The sequence below is a fragment of the Myotis daubentonii genome, chromosome 6 (genome assembly GCF_963259705.1).
Source record: "Myotis daubentonii chromosome 6, mMyoDau2.1, whole genome shotgun sequence".
In the NCBI taxonomy this organism is placed as follows: Eukaryota; Metazoa; Chordata; class Mammalia; order Chiroptera; family Vespertilionidae; genus Myotis; species Myotis daubentonii.
Genome location: NC_081845.1, coordinates 82,986,742 through 83,012,197, shown reverse-complemented (window position 1 = coordinate 83,012,197; position 25,456 = coordinate 82,986,742). Strand labels below are relative to the sequence as shown.

At 40.0% G+C, this 25,456-nt stretch overlaps 1 protein-coding gene across 1 annotated transcript in view; it reads right to left on the bottom strand.

Moving 5' to 3' along the window:
• The window catches only part of LOC132237266 (24-hydroxycholesterol 7-alpha-hydroxylase), a 73,888-nt gene that overhangs the window by 4,422 nt on the left and 44,010 nt on the right, over nt 1-25,456 (bottom strand). Inside the window, exons 9-11 of the mRNA XM_059701523.1 lie at nt 16,254-16,349; nt 15,307-15,395; nt 759-846 (exon numbers count right to left, since the gene is read on the bottom strand). Coding sequence (XP_059557506.1) covers nt 759-846; nt 15,307-15,395; nt 16,254-16,349 — 273 coding nt within the window. The remainder of the gene's footprint in view (nt 1-758; nt 847-15,306; nt 15,396-16,253; nt 16,350-25,456) is intronic.

The following is a 25,456-nucleotide window of genomic DNA, read 5'->3' as shown; positions in this document are numbered from 1 at the left end:
TATGGGAACATTCAATGGTCAGAGGTTGGAAAGGCCATGGACTTTTCACTTTTGTCCACTGCCTTTACATTGGGTTAGTTTTCTTCCATAAATGGATCAAGGGCTACAACCTGCCTCCAAAACTGATGGTTCACTTTTGGACCCACAGACATATCTTTCTAGGGAAACAAGCCCAATATCAAGGCCGTGTTTACATAACGCAGGAAGAGGGGTTACCATTGGTAAATTCATTGAAGAGGTCCCAACACTAAGTGGTGGAAATACTGCTATTGGGTCCTGGTCTTGTGATGATGGAGTACATAGATTAGATGCAGAATTAAGGGAGTATCTTCTTAGTTTGGTTCAATGTTAGACACCTGTTAAGATCAGGTCTAAGAGAGGGAATGAGTAGCTTATCTCTACTAATTAAAACCAAGGGGTGACAACATAAACTGATGAACAAAGTAGATCCAGAGACATAGAAGTATGGACCAGACTAATGAATCTCAGAGGGAAGGTGGGGGTGGGTGGATGGGTGGGAAAAGATAAATGAAAGAACTTGTACACATATACTAGTGTATGCATAACCCATGGACACAGACAATAGTGTGGTGAAGGCCTGGGTATGGGCTAGAAGGGGTTAATGGGGGGAAATGGTGACATCTGTAATACTTTCAATAATAACAATTTTTAAAAAGATAAACAAAAAATAAAACGCAGGGGTGAGAGTTCATATCGAATTTAAAAGCCATACTATTCAAAATTCTGGAAATACTCACCTGTTTTGGCAATGGGTCCAGAAGACTGCAGTCATAATAATAAAATAATAAAATAATACACATTTCAATCTCTAACATAGCAAGCCATCTGAAAGAAAAATATAAAAGTGTTACTTGGTTATGAAAAGTACGTAAGTATTCTCTTCCAAAGAGAATACCTAGAAAGTACACATATTTCAGAGCAAATATGCTCTTCTTTGCAATATAAACTTTTACTATTAAAAGGATAAAGGAAGACCTTACTCTTTTCTTTCACAGGCATGCCTCATTTTATTGTGCTCCACTTTACTGCATTTCACAGATGTTGCGATTTTACCAATTGAAGGCAAGATCTCCACCAGCAAAAAAGATTATGATTATGCTCATTTATGGAATATAATGAACAACATAAACTGATGAACAAAAACAGATCCAGAGACAGAGAAGCACTGATCAGACCATCAAACCTCAGAGGGAAGGCAGGGGAGGGTGGGGGTGAGAGGGAGAGATCAACCAAAGGACTTGTATGCATGCATATAAACATAACCAATGGACACAGACAACAGGGGGGTGAGGGCATGAGGGGGGGGGACTATGGAGGAATAAGGACACATATGTAATACCTTAATCAACAAAGAAATTTAAAAAATAGGAAAAAAAGATTATGATTCACATTATTGGGGAGGTCTGGAACTGAGGTGTGCCTGTATAAAACTTTCTACTCAGTGAGGTAGTTGGGATGATGAAATTGTTTAAAAATGTATGTAACAAGCTTAGCCAGTACAAGCTCTTATTAAATGAAAGCCTGGGTCTCTTTCTAAGTTTAGATCTGTGCTTTCCAATATGGTAACCATTAGCCACATGTGGCTATTTAAATTTAAATAAACAAAAAAATTTTTCGGTGCCTCAGTGCACTAGCCATATTTCAAGTGTTCAATAACCATAGGTGGCTACTGGCTACTGTATTGGACAGTATATAATTAGGACATTTTCATGATCACAGAAAATTCTATTGGACAGTCTTGTTGATCTAGACCAGTGATGGCGAACCTTTTGAGCTCGGCGTGTCAGCATTTTGAAAAACCCTAACTTAACTCTGGTGCCGTGTCATATACAGAAATTTTTTGATATTTGCAACCATAGTAAAACAAAGATTTATATTTTTGATATTTATTTTATATATTTAAATGCCATTTAACAAAGAAAAATCAACCAAAAATATGAGTTCGCGTGTCCCCTCTGACACGCATGTCATAGGTTCGCCATCACTGATCTAGACCCTTATTACCCACTGAAATCTATTGCCTAAATGTTCTATAGGCACCTCAAGTTCCCCAAAAGTTATGTACAAATACTACTGTATTCGTTTACTGTCTACTTTATAAGACACATACAAATAGAAACTAAAAAACAGAAAAATGTAAATGGAATTCTGCTTTTTTTTTCTTTTACTCCAGTGGGTTGTCTTGAATTCTTCAAAGGGTATTCAAACCCTTTTAGAGGTCATAGCCTTTAATGAATACTATTAGCCCAAGAGGTTGGAAAACTGGAAGTCATCATGGATTCAATCCTCTCCATCACCCTCCATATCCAATTAGGCACTGAGGCCATTTTCTGTATCTTCTAAATAATTCCCCAATCCCTCTCCTATCCCTTTGTCTCCAGTCCCTCCACTTCTCCTTCAGTGTGGTACTTCATTTATTTCCTGGATCAGATTTTTACTGAATCAGCTTAGCTTTCAGATTGGTCTCTCTGCTTCAGTTTCACTTCCCTACACTCTAGCACTGGAGTGAACTTCCTAAATCATAAATCCATCATTCTACACACACACACACACACACACACACACACACACACACACATACCCCAAGAGAGAGAAAGAGAGATGCTTCCTATTTTTCTCCAAATGCTATAGGAGAACACAGCCAGTTCTTAAAGATCTACTGTTTCCCCAATAGCTTCTCTTTGAAACCTATACTCTTGCTAAATTGTATATGTGATGGTCCCTGTATGGCGATGCTCTCTTTTTCAAGCTCTTTCCTTGTTTGAGGCTCAATACCTTTGGGAGGCAGTCCCTGATCACTTGCCTCTGGGCTGAGGTGCCCTTCCTCTGCACTTCCATGACTCGCTGTGCACATCCCAGTCAGAGCATCTATGGTACTGAATTGCAACTATTAGTTATTTCTCTCCTGGAGGAAGAATTGTATTGCTGGGCCTTCGCACAGTGCATAGCACAGTACTGGTGCCTAATAATGTTTACTGAATACATGAATAAATGGTGGAAGGTGATGCCTTTTATAAAGCAGATTCAATTTCCTGACCTTTTCAACCTTCTCTGTTTCTGTGGAATGTAACATCCATCAACTAACGTCTTTACCCTACAATCTTACTATATCCTACCATATTACAGTTAATCTCTTGTATGTTTCCTTATAGACTACAATCTTCACAAAAATGCAGGCCTTTGACTTCCTTTCAAATGGGTTCTATATCCTTGCATTTGTGTACAGCAGAGGACATGAGGTGTGTGGTTTTGTCTATCTCTTAATTTCCACATTTCTGCTCTTAGAGTTCTCTCCATCTGGTGGGTGTCCAGCAGCCAGAAGGACAATGCCAAATTAAATATACACAAAGAAAGTGACATCTTCTGGGGCCAAGGAGGACCGGGCCTTCTGGAGGGTGACCCACAGGCCTGGCAGCATGAAGTAAATTAGATGACATCATTCTTTCCAATAACTTCTGTGTTCAGTAGAATAAGCAGTGACTCCCCAATATTCAATGTTTAACATGAGGCACCTAAAGAAACAGAACTATAGAACTATAGAAAATGATGGGAACATTCAATGGTCAGAGGTTGGAAAGGTCATGGCCTTTTCACTTTTGTCCACTGTTTTTACACTGGGTTAGTTTTCTTCCATGCCATTGCTTTTCAAATGGATCAAGGCCTCTTATTCAGATGAGAGGGGTCAGGAGTACCAACATGTGAAAGTCAACATTCAAGTTCCCACTTACAAGAATGACCAGTTCCCACTGCTCCCTTCCAAGAAGTAAATTAGATGAGATCCCTCTTTCCAATAACTTCTGTGTTCAGTAGAATAAGCAGTGACTCCCCAATATTCAATGTTTACCTAGCAGCACTAGAGAAATATTGGCTAAGTGTATCTTTATAAATTATAAAACAGTGCTATAGGTTCCACTTTATTCAAACAAATCCTGTTTTCTCGTAACTGCTTTTAGCCCTTTTCTAACATTAGCTTGCTGTGGACCAGTGCACTTCCCTGAGCTCAGCCCCCTGGGGTAAAGACAGTGCCCAACAGAAGACATTAAGTGATCTAGTGGGCTGGGTGGAGCTGTAAGAGTGGAGAAGGCACTTAACCCTCGGCTGGTGTGGCCCAGTTGTTTAAAGTGTCATCCTGGGAGAAACCAAGATGGTGGCATAGGTTAACTCTGGAGTTTGCTGCCTCGAACAACCACTTCAAAAATACAACTAAAAGACGGAACGGACATCATCCAGAACCACAGGAAGGCTGGCTGAGTGGAAGTTCTACAACTAGGAGGAAAGAGAATAGCATACCGACCCAGAGGAGGCGCAGTGCTGAAGTGAAATACTAAGGTGCGGAGTGCATGCGGAGTGGGCTGGTGGCTGAGGGCGAGGTTGTTGTTTTCAATCGGGAGGGAGTTTCAGACTCTGAGCTCCAGATCCGGGCGAGTCTCTAGGGACCCAGACTCAAACAGGAGAAGCGGGACTGTCTGGCTTCGGTCGGAACTCGAAGGCAGCTTTCTCTCCGAGGTTTGCAGCGGTTACTGGGACTCTGAGAGGCAGAGCCCCTGGGGATGGAACTGAGAGCAGCCATAACTGCTCGCTCCGCCCGCCCTGTAGATTCCCGGGAACCCGCCCTGCCCAAGCCCTGCACAGAGGCATTTGCCGGATAGCCTTAGGCAAATGCTAGATTAACACCGCCCTAGAGATCCAGCACAGAAGTTCTCCCACTGCAGACACAGCTGATTCTCATAGCCAGTTAGCCTGGAGGTCAAATCACCCCCAGTATTGCCAACAACAATCAAGGCTTAACTACAACAAGATTGTGCACAAAGACCACAAGGGGGTGCACCAAGAAAGCATAAAAAATGCGGAGACAAAGAAACATGACAGAAATGGAGGATATAGAGCTAAAAACCGCACTTTTAAGGTCTTTCAATAATTTTCTAGAAACTGCCGATAAATGTAGTGAGATCCTCAAGAAATCTAATGAGACCCTCAATGTTGTGATAAAGAACCAACTAGAAATTAAGCATACACTGACTGAAATAAAGAATATTATACAGACTCCCAACAGCAGACCAGAGGAGCGCAAGAATCAAGTCAAAGATTTGAAATGTGAAGAAGCAAAAAACACCCAACCGGAAAAGCAAAATGAAAAAAGAATCTGAAAATACGAAGATAGTGTAAGGAGCCTCTGGGACAGCTTCAAGTGTACCAACATCAGAATTATAGGGGTGCCAGAAGATGAGAGAGAGCAAGATATTGAAAACCTATTTGAAGAAATAATGACAGAAAACTTCCCCTACCTGGTGAAAGAAATAGACTTACAAGTCCAGGAAGCGCAGAGAACCCCAAACAAAAGGAATCCAAAGAGGACCACACCAAGACACATCATAATTAAAATGCCAAGAGCAAAAGACAAAAAGAGAATCTTTAAAGCAGCAAGAGAAAGAAACTCAGTTACCTACAAGGGAATACCCATACAACTGTCAGCTGATTTCTCAACAGAAACTTTGCAGGCCAGAAGGGAGTGGCAAGAAATATTCAAAGTGATGAATACCAAGAACCTACAACCAAGATTACTTTATCCAGCAAAGCTATCATTCAGAATTGAAGGTCAGATAAAGAGCTTCACAGATAAGGAAAAGCTAAAGGAGTTCATCACCACCAAACCAGTATTATATGAAATGCTGAAAAGTATCCTTTAAGAAGAGGAAGAAGAAGAAAAAGGTAAAGATACAAATTACGAACAACAAACATGCATCTATCAACAAGTGAATCTAAGAATCAAGTGAATAAATAATCTGATGTACAGAATGAACTGGTGATTATAATAGAATCAGGAACATAGAAAGGGAATGGACTGACTATTCTTGGGGGGGGAATGGAGTGTGGGAGATGCAGGAAGAGACTGGACAAAAATCGTGCACCTATGGATGAGGACAGTGGGTGGGGAGTGAGGGTGGAGGGTGGGGCGGGAACTGGGACGGGGGGGTGGTTTGGGGGGGGGGAAAGAGGAACAAATGTAATAATCGGAACAATAAAGATTTAATTTAAAAAAATAAATAAAAATAAAGTGTCATCCTGTGCACCAAAGAGAATTGCATTCCTGTGGGTAAAACTGTAATTCTGGCTCTTGATGAATTCATATTGTTTATTAGTGGGGCTTTAATATTTTTCTTTTATTTTTAGTGTTAAGTTAGTTTAGTTACTACATTAGTATTAATTATGAAAGTAGTGTTAATTAGTAATATTACATTATAAACATTTTGCTAAGTAAGGTGAACTAATAATACAGATAACAAAATAATATGTGCTAAAAATATTATTTTTGCTCAATCCAAATATTTGGAAATTCTTGTAGAGATACCTCAATTATCCACTAAATAAAGTTAATTGTTTGGCAATGCAAAAAAATACTTGTGTTTTCAAGCCTTTACCAAGTTACTGAATTTTGTTCAATGTCTACAATATGAGACTAACATATATGTACCTGCGACAATAAAAGTTTTTTATGTCAAAGAAAATGGGTTCATAAATTTGTGTTTTTACAGAAGCTCTTCAGAAGCAAGCTGAGCTATTTCATGTCAGGAATGCTTTCTTAATACCACTTCTAATGTCAAAACAGTGAGAATAATGAGGCCTATTACTCATAACAGATTTATTTTTTACACTTACAAGAACAACAATTACACATCTACAAATAGAACTCATGAAAATATAAACATGCTGAAAATTCCTTAAATACTTAGTACTTGCCTCTTTTCTCCACTTGTAGATAACTGTTCAAGGAGCGTGCACAGGCATCGAGAGCACCGAGTCTGACAAAACACAGACTCCGGCCTCACATCGCTAGTAAGGCACGTGGAGAGATGGGAGAGGTAACCATCTAAGATAAAGGTGGAAGCGAAAGGCCCATTTGGAGTCTGGAGAGCGAGCTCCAACTTGGAGTAATCAATGTTGACTTTATGTGGAGGTGAAACTTGAGCTAGACCTTGACGGAAGGACAGGCTTTAAATAAGCAGACATGTTGAGTGAGGGCATTCCTGACCCAGCAGATAGCAGGAGCAACGGGAGGGATGGGCTGTCGTTAGGGGACAGAGAGCGGACCCTCTGGGAAGGGCTTTCGCAGAGGCTTAGAAGGGTACAATGGGTGTCAGTGGAATTCTAGGGGCACCAGAGTCTTAACAAGAGAATGGCAATCAGAGATGACAATTTAAGGAAAATTAAATAGGTAGTTTGTATGTAGTGAGTAAGATGGACTGAAATATAGTGAGTAAGATGGACTAAAATAAGAGACAACGGAGCCAGGGAGAAGGGATAGGATATCACCTGATGCTAAGGCACAAGACCTGGTTTAGGAGGTGGGAATGGACAGGCGAAGCCAAAATGGGGGAGGAGTCAAAGGTGACTCTAAAAGCCCTGGCATCTAGGAGAACAGTGGTCCATTGAAAAGTAACAGAGAACTGAAGGAATGCTGGGATTAGAGGAGATGGATGACTCTAGGTTTAGGTGTCTCGGTTGCGAGACTGAATCCCTCTCTTGGAGTCATTGCGGGCAAAGCCAGCACGGGCTGGAAAACGGCCACGGTTGCCAGGAACAAGGGCTCTGCAGTATATTCCTAGTTGCTACCAGCTGCGGCTTATGAAAATAGAATGATCTTGCCCTGGAATGCAGAGAAGGCAGCATGCAGACATACTTTCACAGGCATCATCACTGAGCACAGCTACTCAAGTTAAAGGGAAAGTACTTTTCCCACAACCTCATCCCCCTAAGAAAGTTTTTAGGAAAATATAATCAATTTGGTGGCAGGAGGAAAAATAATATAGACCAGCGGTTCTGAAACTTTAGCCTGTACCAGAATCACATGGAGGACCTGTTAAAACACAGCTCACTGGGCCCCACGCCCCAAGTTTCTGATTCTGTAAGTCTGGGGAAAGGCCTGAGAATTTGCATTTTTTACAAGTTTACAGGTCATGTTACTACTTGTGGGGGAGTGTCACACTTTAAGCATCACTCATCTAGAGCACCTTGACAAGGAGAAAGGAGAAAAATAATGTCAAAAGAGAATAGTTTATCAAAGCTTTTAGTTTTAGCTCACATAACTAAAATTACAGAGAATTTCTCAGCTGTACCGGAAACACTATGGCTGGGGTACCAAGCTTTTGGTTGATGATGCGGACATAACCTGGTAGAGTGAGCAGGTAGATGCCCATATAAAATAAGGGGTGGGGGAAACCAACAGAATAACATGGGAAGAGAAGATGGGATAAAGCTAAGTTGGACGAGGAAAAAGAAGAAAATACATGAAAAAGAGGAGAATGAAAAAAGGGAAAAGGAGGTGAGAAAGCAGATGAGAAGACAAAGAGGAAAGGACTAAAGAACTCAGCCATCCTTCATGTGAGATTCCGTTCTCTATGTCATTGGGAAGATCAGAACGGGCTCCTGGAGGGAGGGCACGCTCTGAGGTCACTGTTTTACAGAGTGGCAGCAGGATTGTTCCAATGGCATTGCTACAGCTACTCTTCCTGGAAGTGAAGCTCCCATATGTAGGAGCTACTAGTATGAGCTAGAGATGTGGATACTTCTTTTAAGGGAAAAGAAGAAGGAGGAGGAGGAGGAGGAGGAGGCAAAGAACCAGTATTGACTTAAGATAAAGTACTCACCAAAGAGAAATTATCTCTTAATATATGTTAAATCTCAGACCTTCCAGGAAAAATTTAAGAAGTGCCATTTACTTTTGCTTTGTGATATACTAAAGTAAATGAAATTCAGCCCTTTTACAAAGCACAAGGTATTTTTTTAATTTTTAAAAATATATTTTATTGATATATTTTTACAGAGAGGAAGGGAGAGGGACAGAGAGTCAGAAACATCGACGAGAGAGAAACATCAATCAGCTGCCTCCTGCACACTCACTACTGGGGATGTGCCCACAACCAAGGTACATGCCCTTGACTGGAATCGAACCTGGGATCCCTCAGTCCACAGGCCGATGCTCTATCCACTGAGCTAAACCGGTTAGGGCAGAACAAGGTACTTAGAAAGCTATTAACTGATATGGTTAGTATACGTTTATTATTTCATGGAGTTCGATAAATCTTTTAAAAAATGTTTTCTTTAAAAGAAAATTATATTGTTTCATATGCTCTCGGTTGCACGTGACAGAAAAACCCCATCGGACTGGTTTCTGTACTGAAGGGAATGCATGGCGTTATGGATCTGAAAAGCCTGGAGCTGGGCTGGCCTCGGGCAGAGACCACTGCAGCAGCCGGCGATGTTCCCAGGAAGCCAGGTAGCCCTGCTGCTCTGTTCTATGGTACCAGCTTCATCCCAACAATGCCTCCTTCTGAGTCTCAAATAGCTGCCAAAGGTTTCTAGGATCAAGTCCTTCCTTATTCACATCCCACAGGGAATGGTTGGTTATTTTTGACCCGGAAGTCCCAACAGAAACATCAGGAGTTCATTGTGCTGCTTAAAACATATGCAAACACCCAAACCAGCGGTTCTCAACCTGTGGATCGCGACCCCTTTGGCGGTCGAACGACCCTTTCACAGGGGTCACCTAAGACCATCCTGCATATCAGATATTTACATTACGATTCATAACAGTAGCAACATTACAGTTATGAAGTAGCAACAAAAATAATTTTATGGTTGGGTCACAACATGAGGAACTGTATTTAAAGGGCCAGAAGGTTGAGAACCACTGAGTCCTAAACCCATCCATATGGGAAGGGAGGGAGGGGCAGGGATGAGATGTGAGGATTGGCTTAGGGAACTGTACTCCACAGGGACAGAATTGGGGTGGAATCAGCACTACAGGTATATTGTGTTGTGAGATGGTAGTTTTCATCTCGATCCTCTTTTCTTAGGAACAGTAGACACCTATTAAAGAGCAGTCACTGAGGGGTGGGAGACACCAGCCCAAAGTCTCCTTTCTCGCGATAGAGAAATCCTGAACCACAGAGGGGCTGGAGATGTTGAAATTCTGCTCAGAAAGGAGCATAACAGTATTTCTTTTAGCACTTTGGCCTACCAGAGTCTCAAAAGTCAGTCTTGAATGGCTTCTTTTGTTCTTCACAGACTGAAATCTTAGGCTCATAATGAAGTGTCAAAATGAAATGGCTAACAAAGTAATGACAGCAACTTGGCCAGTGGTCCCACGGCGCCTTTGCGTGAGTCGCTGCTCCTTAGTTAAGCAGAACAAATAGAGAAGCATGGCTACAAATTCACAGAGTTCAGCCCAGCTCAGAGTCCTGGGATTAACTGGATCTGCCCTGCCCACCCTCATCCTCACCGCTTTATATACCCACCAGGACATGTGCACACCATGGTGAAAACGTTAAGTAGCCACTATATAAGTAGATGCAATTCTATTTAACAACTGGAGTTGAGGGGATGCATTTGTTTATGTGACAAACTAGAGGCCCAATGCACAAAATTCGTGCAAGAGTAGGCCTTTCTTTCCCAGGCTGCCGGCACAGGCTTCCCTCTGGCACCCAGGACCCCGGCTTCCCTCAAATCCCCGGCTTCATTTGGAAGGACGTCCGGTCTAATTAGAATATTATGCTTTTATTATTATAGATTCCTCAGAATGTGGGCTAGGAGAATTGGGTTCGCAGTTGTAATATAAATAATACAATAATTAATAAATAATAATACAAGAATAAACTCTGTTCTGGGTATTCACAACTGTAAACCTACTTTTGCCCTCCCCATATACTAAATTTGCAACATCTCAAGAAACCTATAGGGATCTGAGTTTGCTCACTCCTCAAAAGCGACCAGTTAATAGTACTTCTCAAATACAAGATTGTGCAAAGCTATTTCATTAGGGCACAATTATTAAAATTACATTATCTTTAAAATAAACATACAGAAACAACTGTGCTCAGAGCCTCACAAACCCCAAATACACAGTTGCCTTGCTACCATTAACATACAGTCCATTACATTCCTATGACTATTTCCTCTTGTCTCTCCTAAAAGTTTGACACCACTGCCTGTGGGAAAGGTGCGCTTTCTTCTATGCCATTTATTGATTAGTCCCATCTAGACCATAAAGCCCCTTTTAATGCCCCTGAACTCCTATGGCAATTATATGACTCAGCTGGCATTGCTCAGGTGCTATCTTATGCAGTTAAGCAGACTTGTTTTCCACATTGCTATGTTTCATCTCCCCAACTACATTATAAGCAATTGAGGAATGAATCTCCCTGGTGTTTACTAAAGTGACTTAAGATAGACTATAAGCTCCTTGAGGGAAGGACTTTCATCCCTTATTTTGTTTTCCAAGATAACTCCTAGAGCCCTACCCTGAACTACAGCATATTCTCCATAAATATTTATTGAAGGAAAGAATAACCATACTAAACCAGGTGCTCAAGAGGTATTTGTTAGGTTGAATAATACTACTACCAATCTACTATCAGCTGGACCTCTTTTTGGATTAATTTTCCAACAGCTGTGTGATTTTCATTAGTAATTCAAAACACGTCCATGACTTCGTGGCCTAGGACTGCCCTATGACACGGGTGAGAGCCAAACACACACAAAAGGGTGGAAATCACAGTTTCTATTCCCAAGGAATCCATGCTTCTTTTCCATTTCTCAAGTACGGCAGCTGTTCTCTTATATACCCTCTTCCTGTCCAAGCATGCTTTTGCAAGCGGGGTAATCATGCCAACAACCAGCGTGACTATTTTACACTAGAATTTAACCCCTATCAATTAGCACAATGAGACAGCCACCAGGCATCCTCACGCATGGATGGGAAGCAAGGGAAATCAAGGCGGCTGGCTTGCTGTAGATTCCAGGGGTTGGGTCCAGCAAGCACATCCCTTTCTGCCAAGATCATCTACTCTCAGAGACACCCACACGACACTAAAGTTCCCTTGCCCTGTTTCTCCATTTAGATTGACAGGTTAGGAGGAGAATGTCCACTATAGTGGGACTCTTCGTTTTGCATGCTACCATTGCTGAAGAGGTCTGGGAGTTCATGCTGCTTTCTCCCGTTTTCCTGCAAAGCCACGTTCTCCTCCAGCCGTAGAATTACTAGGAAGCGTTCCCTGGCGATGTGTACCCAGGAGCTTCCCAGCTTCAGGAAAGGGCCTAGCAGGGGGTTCTTCCTCAAATGCATTGCAGAAATCCCACTATTCGGAGGAGGTACTACAGTTCTTCCATTGCAATGTTTATCTGGCAGTTGATGGCAGCACTGAGCACTTATTTGGTAAATCCAGCAAAATATTCTGTGTTCACTTGTGTGAGGGGTTCTCATGCTGCCTCAGTGGCCTGGACTCCCAGGGGTGACAGCTGCAAGGCCACAAGACTGTTCGTGATAAACTTTGGTCGTCAGTAACTTTACAGGCAACTTTCTCTGACTCACTGCGTGTTTGGTACATGACAAAGTAAATTGGCTCCTGGTACACAAACTAAGAATGGGCACGATTTTCTGGGGATTACACTAAGAGTTTGTGGGATTAAATTTCTATCGCAGACCTGGATGGTGTGGCTCAGTTGGTCAAGTGTTGTCCCATGCACCGAAAGGTTGCTGGTTTGATTCCTGGTCGGGGTACATGCCCAGGTTGTGGGTTCAATCCCAGGTCGGGGAGCATGCAGGAGGCAACTGATGGATGTTTCTCTCTCATGTGGATATTCTCTCTCTCTCTCTCTCTCTCTCAAATCAATAGAAACATATTTAAATCATTTCTAGTGCAAAATTTCTACAGTTTCTGTATAACATACCACTGATGGAGCGGAAATGTTATGATTCTCTGTATTGTATCCATTACTCTCAAACCCAAGCATATGTCTATCAGCCTCCACAGTAATGTCCTAACAGATCCTCCTACAAACAACAGTCATCGATTGACCACCAGCCCATACTACATGCTCTATTGCCACACATTTCAAACCTTAGTTTAAAATATTTCTAGGTCAGCTTCAAAGATGGTTCTAATAAACTCTTTAGTTGCAATTGAAGATATATACTAAAGGAACATGAGAAAGGTAATATCTATTCTTTTTAAAAGATCTGCTCTTACAAACTATTACTTAATAGTGACAAAAACAATAAATGTGTTCTTGGCTTAAGAACTGCTAATCTAAAGTAAAAATGATAAAAGAGGTTGGTGTGTGTGTGTGTGTGTGTGTGTGTGTATGTGTGTGTGTGTGTGTTGCTATTACTGTTTTTTCCTTTGTCATACTCTTCCCCTAAAGTATTGGACACTCAATTACAGTGTCCACCTTAGAAGTTTCCTGGTGGATATGTCAGCATGCTTTCAGCTCTCAACAATAAAACCTTCAACTCAAACTGCCTTAAAAATCATGAACATTTATTATATGTAATAAATATACTCTATTATTATTTATAAAAGTGAAAACATTTATCATCTAGCATGACAGGAAGTAGATGAACTCCTCAACACTGATGGTTCAGTAACACAATGATATCCTGTGGACCAGCTTCTCTCCATACCTCTGTCCTGCCCTCCACAGACCACACCAGCATGAGGCTTGTTCCACTTGAATCTGCTGCTAGTAACAACTGGGCTGCATGCTCTCCTGTTCACATCCGATGAGAAAGGACAAAGTGGGCCCCTCTCCTCACCATGGAAGAAAAGTCTCTCCTTTCAGTCTGATTGGCCAGTTCAGGCCAACTGCCCACGCCAAATAGCGTCTCCAGGGAAACACTATGCAACAAGTTGCTTACCCTTAGGCTCCTAGAAGAACTTCTAAAAAGGGAGAAAGAATGATCATGGCTGGCTGAGACTGACTAAAACCATTTGGGGGAGGTGTATATTACTAAAAGCATATTGATACTACAAACACGAAACAAAGGAGGAGGGGTAGAGCGGATGCTGTGGAGTAAGTCATAATTGCAAATATGGACGGACATTACTATTCAAACAAGAAAGACAACTGACTTCTTAAGTTAAGAAACTACAACTTTTCTGATATATGATTTTTAAGGACTCTGTACATCCACTGAGTGAGATTCTGTTACAAACAGGTGCCAATAATCTTCTAATTGAATGGTACCAATAATCCTCTAATAGAGTGGTACCAATAATCCTCTAACAGAGTCAGCAGCAATGAAGAAATGGGACTTGTTTAACGCAGAGTGCAAGCGTTATGAGGTGAGGGACCATGTCTGCCTTCCCTACTACTCTGTCCCTGAGGCTTAGCAGAGGGCCTGGCAACGGCGAGATGTTAAAAAAAAAGTGTCTGCTTAAACACATAAATATTAAATATCTTTCATTAAATGATAAACGCCTGCCCCAGAACAGGGCACCACACTGCAGAGAAGTCCTGGGTGCCAGATTAACTACAAAAGCTCTCAAAGAAAATTCTGACAGAACTAACCTAACCCAATAAATAAAAGCCATTTAGTAAGCTGCTGCTATGCTCCATGCTAGCGACATTCTGAACCCTCAACAAATGTCTACGATAAGGCTGTCGTTAAAGAAATATTATACCTGCCCGGCAGGTGTGGCTGAGTGGTTGAGCGTCAACCTGTGAACCAGGAGGTCACAGTTAGATTACTGGTCAGGGCACATGCCTGGGTTGCAGGCTCAATCCCCAGTGTGGAGCATGCAGAAAGCAGCCGGTCAATAATTCTCTCATCATTGATGTTTCTACCTCCCTCTCCCCCTCCCTGCCTCTCTGAAGTCAATCTTATCTAATAATAGACAAACATGGTAATTGACCATACCTTCACTACACCTTCCATTGGCTAATCAGCGAGATATGCAAATTAACCACCAACAATGATGGCAGTTAATTTGCATACACAGGCCTGAAGCAGCAGAGCGAAGACTGAAGGCGGCTCCGGCCAGAGCAGCGAAGGCCTGGGTCCTGGGTGCCAGAGGAAAACTGGTGCCAGCAGCCAGGGGAAGGGAAGGCCTATTGCATGAATCTTTTTGTGCAACAGGCCTCTAGTAAAAATATATTTTTAAAAAAAGAAATATTATACCTCTATCTTTATCTTTAAAAATGGTGAAACTCAAATGACTTTTGAGATATCCTTATATGAGAGCTGAGCATTTGAAACATAAACCCTGAGTGCATCTGGCAGCTGGAACTGTGATACTTTGCTCTCCTGAGGTCTCCTATTGGAAGGCACTTTAGACATTCTCACAAAGACATCGTGCAATACGAACGGCCAACCAAACAAAACACGGTCTCTGGTTTTCCCTGTGGTTTGATGATAAAGAAAAGACAGACTGAGCCAGAGCTCCCCCGCTCTGCGCCAGCATCTCCCCGCAGACTCTGTGAGGAACGTGGCCCGGCTGTCTCACTGACCTTCCTGGACACTGGTACTTCCCGCTTCCAAAGGCCACAAAGCCGTCCAAGAAAGCATGCTTCTCTAAATTTGCCTCTTTCCAACGTTCCTGTGGGAAGAAAACATTTTTTTTTTCCAAATCAGCCTTATATAAATAAGCTTAACTTTATTTCTCTAGGCTAAAAATGACCTTGTACAGCTAATCCTTGCATATAAAGTTGCAGGCTTGTTGGTCATTTTTTCCGACCTGTTATTAATATCAGCCACGATGATGCTTTTGGAACATAACTAATAAATAAAAGGGTTTAAGAAGAATTCTGTTAAGTGGCAAATGTAGATGATGATGTAAATCAACCACAGGACTAACTCCAGAGAGGAAGAATATTTACAATGGGGCCTCACGCTCCATCCTGAAACTGCCCTTGGTGATAAATTTAGTAACAGACAGCTGCTGACAGCCCTGTTGGAGGGCGCCTGGATGCAGAATGGATACATCTGGAGGCTATTTTTGACAGTTTCACCTGAAGGCAGAGAATAGATCAAATGGCCTCTTAAGATTCTGTTCAGCCCAGACACTCCCCCAATTTTAAGAAACAGCAGAACACAGTTTTAATTTGCTTCATTTTTATTTTTTGTGCTCCTTGGAAACCAATAACTAGAACAATTGCCTGAAGAACATGAACTCAGTCTTCTATCAGAACAAGGCCTGTTTACTTTAACATGCTCTGCTGGTTTCAGATATAAATTTACTGTAAAGTCGCTGAAGCTTATTCCAGGAACTTGCCTATCTGATTTGTTATATATGTTATGCCATCTATATTGCAAATCTAATCTGTATTTTGTCACCTTTGTTACTAGAGAAATGTTCTGCTTAATGACAAAGTCCTGGTTAATTTATGAATTCATACTCCTGGCACAAAAAGAAATTAAAATCAAAGAATCATGTATATTGAAGGAAGTAACTTACGGGTTTGAAAGATTCTGGTTCAGGAAAATATTTTGGATTTCTATGTAGCCAAAATGGAGACAACATCAACAGGTCACCAGAAGGAACAGTGAAATTCTACGATAGAAAAATTGATTCCAATTCATTTTTTTGAAGTCTGTTAAAAAGTGTTTGGGTCATTAAAAATAATGCTACGACTATATTGTGGAGAAGGCACATGCATTTTATAATCAATGGTGATAAACTCTAACTCTTTCCTGGGTAGACATTTCTATTTTCCAACTTGGGGAATGACTGATTTATAATTCCTATTTTTAAAAATATTCTTTTTTTTTTTAAATTAAAGATTTTTTTTTGAGAGAGAGGAAGGGAGAGGGATAGAGAATAGAAACATCGACGATAAAGAAACATCATTGATTTTTCTGCCTCTTGTACACTCCCCACTGGGGATGGAGCCCGCAACCTGGGCATGTGCCCTGACTGGGAATCGAACCAGTTACCTCTTGGTTCATGGGTCAACGCTCAACCACTGAGCCACACCATTTGGGCACTTATTTCTAATTCCGATGATCAGTTACTGAATGTATATATTTAGTTACATAGGGAAAAATATTTGAAAAATGTGAAAATTTCAGAAACCAGTATAGGTCCATTCTAATGCAGTTTTTGATGTTTAATACTGAGGTTTGCAGCAAGCGTTCTATAAAAATCTAACTCTGAGACAGGATACTGGTCACAGCACTGAGGACAGGGGCGGCAGGTGTCCTGCCCCTGGGGATGCTCATGAGAGTATCAGGACAGGCTCAGTGGATTCTTTGTTTGTTTTTTTCACTCTTGCAGCAGTTGCTAGGGCAGAAGGAATATGAAGGCAACTGGTCAGTAAGACACAGGACGAAGCAAGTGCAGCGCATTTATTTGGACGGTTTTGTGTTGGATGCTGTGGTGATTGTGGGGCTGAGCAGTGGGATTCCTTCGACAAAAGAGTCTGCACAATCCTTCTCCATTCATGTTAAATAAGCTATGCCAAGGACTAAAATCATCTCATAAAATCACCCTTACAGCACCATGCTCAGGAACCACAGGGCAAAGAGCTCTCCCAGGGTGTGTGATCACTAGGTAGCTACCAACTTTACTGAGTGGGGCCACTAGTAATAGCAACTCCCATTGCCAAACATCAGAAGCCACATCTATTTAACCCTGCATCATTTTCAAGTGTCCTCAAGATATTTGCAAAACACGAAGTTCATGCATCTAGAATTAACACCTTACAATTAAAAACATGTCTCCTTATGGTAGTAGGTGGTCAAGTATGGGGAGAGGGTCATTATTTTTTGGCCCAAGAGAACCCCTGTTGGCTCTGATGGGAACTAAATGTTGCTTGAGTTTTATAATTTCAATGCCAGGACAGCTGGATAGTTAGAGCCAAACCCGGGAAGAGCACGCGGCTTGCTGGTGCCCTCCTAACCATTTTTTAAGTTGAAAGAGATGGGTGAGATCCCAATCCTTTGTGTTGGTTCCCTCTGCTGGAACTGAGGCTACAGAGGTCATGCCTGTTGTGAAATCAGCTGGGGGCAGGGCTGGAGGCAGTCTGTCCTTCCTTTCCCCACCCAGCAGCCCTCTTTAGTGGCAGTTGACCTGTGATTATGACTTAGAGGCTGCTGACTGCTGAGGCCTACAGAGCCAGCTAGTAGAGAAAGACGTCAAAGGGGGCCTGGATAACACCATTAACATTAGCAACAGAGAGGAGACCCAAAAGACATGCCTCTTGTAGCAGCAAATGCCAGGCTGACAAACGGCATAAAGAGATGTGAGAGCTGGTTGTATCAAAGGAACCCTCTGAGAGAACAGATATCAACATGCCCAGTCTAAACAGGCCCTGCATTATTTATAGAAGCGGTTCTCAAACTGTGGGTCGCACCCCTTTGGCGGTAGAACGACCCTTTCACAGGGGTCACCTAAGACCATCATGCATATCAGATATTTACAATACGATTCCTAACAGTAGCAACATTACAGTTATGAAGTAGCAACGAAAATAATTTTATGGTTGGGTCACAACATGAGGAACTGTATTTAAAGGGCCAGAAGGTTGAGAACCACTGATTTATAGGATAGATGAAGGGACAGATCAAGAGGGAGACAAAATAGTAAGGACTGGAACATAGACCACTAGCAAAGAGAAGTCACAACCTGTTGCAATAACTGCATCTCTCAGGTAGACAGAATCGAACCTGGCCAGCCCACCACATAGGGATACTATGAGGCCAATGAGCTTCTAGTCTGGAGAGAAAAGAGAAGGAAGGACTATCTGCTGTACCTTAAGAAGAATTCTGAGAGCAAAGTGGGTGCAAGGAATGCAGACTATGGAAGAGAGAGGAGGAGTCCTATAAAGACAGAGCATCAGTAGGAGGAGGTCCAGAGGACATGGTTTCCCTCCTAGCTCTTGGCCAGGAGCTTGGCTGCTCTTAGCACTTTAAAAATTAAAGACTATTTATTTCTTCATATTGTATAGTCATTGTGAATAATTCCCTCTCCAATAGCTATTTAATCTTTCATTGGCTAGATTAAATCATAATTAATCTGATCCTATTCTAATGTTTTTCCTATTATAAATGCCATAACTAGAGTCTTCTTCCTCAAAGCATTTTTCATACAAAATCGTTTAACAGAGATGTTCAGGAGACATAGGACATGAATATTTTTAAGGCTATTAATACCTGTTGCTTAATTGCTTCCTCAAATTTTATAAAAAATAAAAAAGTCTCTAACTACAACGTGAACAGGTCAAGTTCATTACCCTCTTATCTGCTAGTCTGACATCTCAATAGGCTAGTTTTGATTGCCACCTAAAATTTTATGTCTTTGTTGAGCATTTTCCATGTTTTTTTCTTCTATAAACTTTTGTGCATTAATCTATGTAACCATAGTGCTTTACTTACTGAGCTGTAAATTCTTTATATATTAAAATTATTTCCCCTTGTGTTACAAACATATTGAAATTTATTCTTAATTTTCGGTTTACATTTAATTTAGATTATACTTTACAAAATAAGACATGTTAATTTTTGATATGGTACATTCAAACCTGTTCATCTGCTTTGTAGTTTCACTGATTAATCCTGAATTTATAATAGTGGCTACAATATTGGCTTTCTCTATACTAGTGGCTTTCTAGGTGGTTTAGGGATTTCTAGGAGTCCCCAAGACCTTTCCGGAGCTTCTGCCAGGTCAACATCACTCCTGAGTAAAAATACTCATTCAAAGTACAGGACACACACCAGTGGATTTTAACATAACTTCCTACAAAAATTCACTGATATATTTTCAGGTTGCAACAAACTTATAAGAAAATACCACTGTTGAGTTTTAGTGTAGTATCAAAGAATAGCCACAAATATCTGAAAAGGCTACTAAAACACTCCTTTTTTGGCTGCATGTCAAAGTGAGGCTGGATTTTCTTCATTTCCATCAATGAAAACAATACATCACAATAGACTGATTGTAGACACGTACATAGGAATTCAGATATCTTCTATGAGCAAGACATCAGATTTACAAAAATTTAAAAATTATGCTACTCTTCACTTTTTGTTTTGGAAAATATGTTTCTTAATACCAGGCTATCAATTTACCATGCAATAGGGTTTCTTGTTCTTTTTAAATGAATTACTAAATAAATACTTTAACAATTTCTCAGCTTTGGTTTCTAATATAGTAAATATATATAACTCACACAGACAAAAGCTCTTTGGGATCATCAATAAATTTGAGAAGGATAAAGAGATCCTGAGACTAAAAGTTTGAGAACCACTATGGTAAAAAAAGTACCCACTTTTATTTATTTATTTATTTATTTGAGAAATTATATGTATACTAGAAGCCCGTTGCACAAAGATTCACACAATAGGCCTTCCTTCCCCTGGCTGCCGGCACCGGTTTTCCTCCGGCACCAGGGACCCAGGCCTTTGGTCCAGCCACAGTGGAGAAGCCAAGTCTCTTCAGTCTTCAGTCTTCAGTCTTCAGTCTTCAGTCTTCACTCTGGCCGGAGCTTTCAGTCTTCACTGAATGCCTGTGTATGCAAATTAACCGCCATCTTTGTTGGTTAATTTGCATAGCTGCTCTGATTGGCTGGTGGGCATAGCAGAGTGACACCAATTTGCAGGTTTCTCTGTTATTAGTGTAGATTTATTTGTTGAGAGGCAATTTATAACTTTTAAAAAATTCTTTATTGTTTAAAGTATTACATATGTCTCCTTTTCCCCCCATTGACCTCTCCCAGCCTGCCCCCACACTCCAGCACAGGCTCTCACCCCCCTATTGTCTGTGTCCAGTGGTTATGCCTATATGCATGCATACAAGTCCTTTGGTTGATCTCTTACTTTCCCCCTCTCCCCACCTTTTCCTGCCTTAGCTAGTCATCTCAAACCATATATTAATCTCTTCCCTCTTCATGAACTTATAATGATTTATTTATTCTGTTAAATTCTTATGTGTAAGGGGTTTTGTTTTTTTGTTATCTATCTAATCTGTTCAATGGATCTGACAATCTGGTCTGACACCAATATGATGCCATTTTAATTGTTTTAATACTTGTTTTAATAACATGTCTTAATAGTTTTATAACATTTTAATACCTCAAGAAGGTAATTAATATGTCTTAATTATTCATATTTTCCAATACTACTTTGTTTATTATTTGCTTGGTATTCTTGCAGATTAACTTTTTACTAAAAATATGAAGCCTTGAAAAGAGTATAGGTAGAAGTTTAAGAGTTTTCAAAAGACGGCATAATAAAGAGAAAGAAGAAATGGAGTAAATCCAAGAAAGCAGATAGTTGTTCATTTTAATAGAAAAGAATACAAAAGCAAAAATGAATACTGATACCCTGTTCAGACTACTCAGGGGAAGAGCAGTGGGAGAATACTTCTAGCATTCATAGCAAGACACCCTGACCAGCTGTCCAACAGGAGGGAAAATATGAATGAGCCTCTGCCACTGCTCAATACAGATAGTCCCATATGAAATGTTTTCTATAATCCAAATTCTTAGGAACGTGTTAGAATATTCAGCAAAGGCATAGTGAAAAAAAATGAAAGCCATATACATAATCAGGAATGGGGAACTGATGAAAATATTTAGACTCTGTCCATATATTAGATTATTATGTTGCAATTCAAATGGTGTAGATGTCCTTTATTGATATAGAAAATTATTTGTGACCTATTATTAAGTAAAATAAAAGCAGGTTATAAAAAATTAACACAGTATGACCCCAACTGAATTTTTGAAAATGCACACACTACAGGAAAAGAAAATCTGAAATTATAATAATACCAAAGTGTTCACAGGAATTATCTTTGACATGAAATTGTTAGCAATTTTTCATTTCTTCTTTCATCTTCTCTTTTCTAATTACCATGTATTACTTACATAATGAAAACTGTGCAAGTTATTAAAGTTAAAGTCTCATCTCCCCAGGGAGAAATCCAGGTGCGTGTGGGACTCCTATGCGGAAGGCCACGTTTACAAAAGAAACAGTGAGTGCAGGAAACACTGCACCTTTTATAGCTGTGAAGAGCATATTGTGGGGAATAACGAAGGAAGGACTGGGGCATTCTGGGAAGATGCAGCCTGAGCACAGGTCTCTGAGAAAGAAGAGACCTGTCCCACCACTGAGATGCCATCACAGCTGCTGGGGTCTGGAAGGAGACTGAACAGGTAGTGAGTAGCCTCATGTCCTCCAGGAAGAGAGTGAGAGTGTTAGGAAATGGAGATATGAGACTCATAATTATTTAAAATAAGTTCTTGACTCGTTTTGGATACCCATTCTGTCTAATTCAAAATATTTTATCCCATAGATGTTAGACTTTATAAGAGGGCTGTATGTTGTGAATCATAAGTGTGTTTATACCCTTGGACCAGTAATCCACTAGTAACACATAATTCAAGCATAATCATTACAAGAAGAAAATGGCCCTGGCCAGCTGGCTCCATTGGTTGGAGTGTTTTCCTCTGCACCAAAAGGTTGAAGGTTTGATTCCTGGTCAGGGCACATACCACGGTTGCAGGTTCGATACCCGGTCAGAGAAAGTATGGGAGGCAACTGATCAATGTTTCTCTCCTCTCTTCTCTCTTCTCTCTTCTCTCTCTCTCTCTCTCTCTCTCTCTCTCTCTCTCTCTCTCTCTCTCCTCCCTCACCCTTCCCTCTCTCTCAAATCAATAAACATACCTTGAATGAGGATTAAAAAAAAGAAAGAAATGTACTCTGCACAAAGATGCAAGTAATTACCACATTAAAAGAACCACAAAGTAAAACAATCTAAATTCTCAAGAGCCAAGAAATAATTAAGTATTCAAGCTATTAACTCCATGGACGATTATGTGGCAATGGAAATAAATATGAAAACTCTCTAGATGCATGAAAAATAAAAAATAATGTTAACAACTTTTTAAAATGACATATTTACACTATGACGAGAACTAGATTTATTTACTGATGTCATACAAAGAAAATGTTGGATAGTTGTTACAGTTCAGTCATGGGGTTGTGGGGTTGTGTATGCATGAGTGCATATGTATAGGCATGTGTTTGAACATGGATGTTTCTTTTGGTAAAGTTGTTGAAATAGGCAAAATTAATTTTGAAAAACTATGTGATGTTAACAGCCCCAACAATCTGACAAGGATATGATGTTAAAAGCTCCCCCAAAAGCTACTCACTTAAGGATAGAAAAGGGGTTCAGTGGGTATGAGGGGTGGTGGAATATAGAGTGACCATATCAGTACCAATGTTGAAGCTTGACCAGCAGACAAGTGAGTTGCTGGTCAAGAGATAAGAAATTTTATGCTGAAAAACAAATACCAGCACGCTTATGTAAAATAAAAATACAAGAAAAGAGAACATCAACTGAGTCATCTTCAAGGAAATGAAAAGTAAAATGAAATAAGCAGGAAGCTAACATCCGCCCAGTGGGAAACTCCTGCTAGAAGGGAAACAAGGGGGCCCGGGAGACAGGCTTCAGGTGGTGGCATAGGAGAAGCTTAAGGAAAAGAAAGAGGATGAGCACAGAATCCCAAGAACAAAGTAGTGTTTAGTGAAGGAAGAAGTATTGGGCTGTAAGTATAATTAATCAAATAAAGATAAATGAACAGCATGAGAATATCCAAAGGCAGGATAGCAGGAGCCAGAAGGAACACAATCTCAGAGGAAGTGTGTTACATTGGTTGGAAAGTGGTGTGTGCCTAAAAGTTTTTGGTTTGTGTCTGGGAAGGAAATCTATTTATGTAACAAATTAAACATTTCTTGTTATACAATCACCCTGTGATGATCTCAGATACTTAGCTAATGAAATAGCACAGCCAGGTGTTATGTCTGAGAAGAGGGGTGCAGAGCTGCCATATATGTGGCAGGCAGAGCAACTGGTTAAAGAAGCACAAGGTGAAATGTGTTGAAACCACATAAACCACACTGGAACTCGCAAGAGAGAGAAGAAATTCAAAAGCAGCAGGAAAAACATTTTATAAGAATTTAGACATAAGAATCCTTATAGGTTTTTTTCTTCCTGGTTTGGTCATGGGCATGGTTAGTACAGACAAAATGGGAACTTTATTTATTTTTTAATTGATTTGAGAAAGGGAGAGAGACGTGGCTTTGTTGTTCACTTATTTATGCATTCATTGGTTATTTCTTGTATGTGACCTGACCAGGGATTGAACACACAACCTTGGTATATGGGAACAACACTCTAGCCAACTGAGCTACCTGGCCAGGGTCTGGAATGCAATCTTTAAGGGAGAGCAATTACAGGGTAAAAAACCTGAAGAATGAGACCAGAAAGAGAAAATGAGAGAAACAGAAAGGACGTAAGGAAGAAAAGAAGAGAGCTATACTGCTGAATTTTTCTTTTCTGTCTTTCATAAGGAAATACATGTGATAGGAAGGAAGAAAGGGAGGAAGGAAGAAAAGAAATGAGAAGGAGGAAGAGTGGATGAAAGAAAGGAGTGTGAGTGCGTATGAAAAGGGTACAGGACAAGGATAAAACAGCTTTGAAGAGACTGTCATGGTATAGAAACCAAACAAAACAGGACAAAATAAAAAGTGAAGAAAACTAGACCAATAACTCTCAGGAGCTTAGATGCAAAAATCCTCAACAAAATGTTAGCAAAAGAAACTAACAATGTCTAAAAAATTATACATCCTGGTCAAATGAGATTTATTCTAGGTATCTACAAAAAACCTACAGCCAACATTATACTTAACAAGGAAAGACTAAATGTTTTCCCATAAAAATCAGGAACAAGGCAAGAATATCTGCTGTCACCACAGTAACTCACCATGGTGCTGGAAGACAGAGCCAATGCAATAAGGCAAGAAGAAGGGGGAAGAGGCATACAGGTAGGAAAGGCAGAAATTAAAATATTATCTACAAAGAAACTCCTAATGAATCTATAAAAACACTCCTAGGACCAATAAGTGAGGTTAGCAAAGTTGCAGATACAAAAAAAATCAGCTATATTTCTACAAACAAGTCATGTACAATTGAGACTTAAAACTTGAAAATATACCATTTATAAAAGTTTCAAAATAACTGAAATATTTAGGTATAAATCTAACAAAACATGTATAGAATCTGTATAATAAAATAAAAATGAAGATGCCTGCTGGCAGATAAATGATTGTGTAATTCAAGTAATTATCTACTAGCCAGAATATAAATGAGGCTATAAAATAAATAATGTAAGAGTGTGCAAAAGTAGGTTTATAGTTTTTATAAAGAAAATAATACAGTTAATAAATAATAATACAAGAATAAACTCTGTTTCACATACATAGAACTGTAAACCTACTTTTGCCCCACCCTGTATAATGTAAATATTTATAATATATTTATAAATTTATTTATTTATTTTTACATATTTATATATTATCAACATTTATAATATAAATAAAAGTTCAAGAAAATTATAGTACTATTCAGACTAATAAACACATTGTTCTACTTAATTGCACCAAGTTGTTTGACTATTTCCTCTGAAAGCATATTATTTTATACTTTTAAAGTAATTAAGAATTTGATTATTTAAAAGCAAAAACTGTTTAAAATCACACTAAAACTAAATCATGCTATTTATGTAAGATCAGCCAAACAAACAAATGTCTCTTCTGAATTTAGCAAGTTGCAACCTTTATAAAATTTGGGGTTTTTTTTTTGTCTTTTTGTGT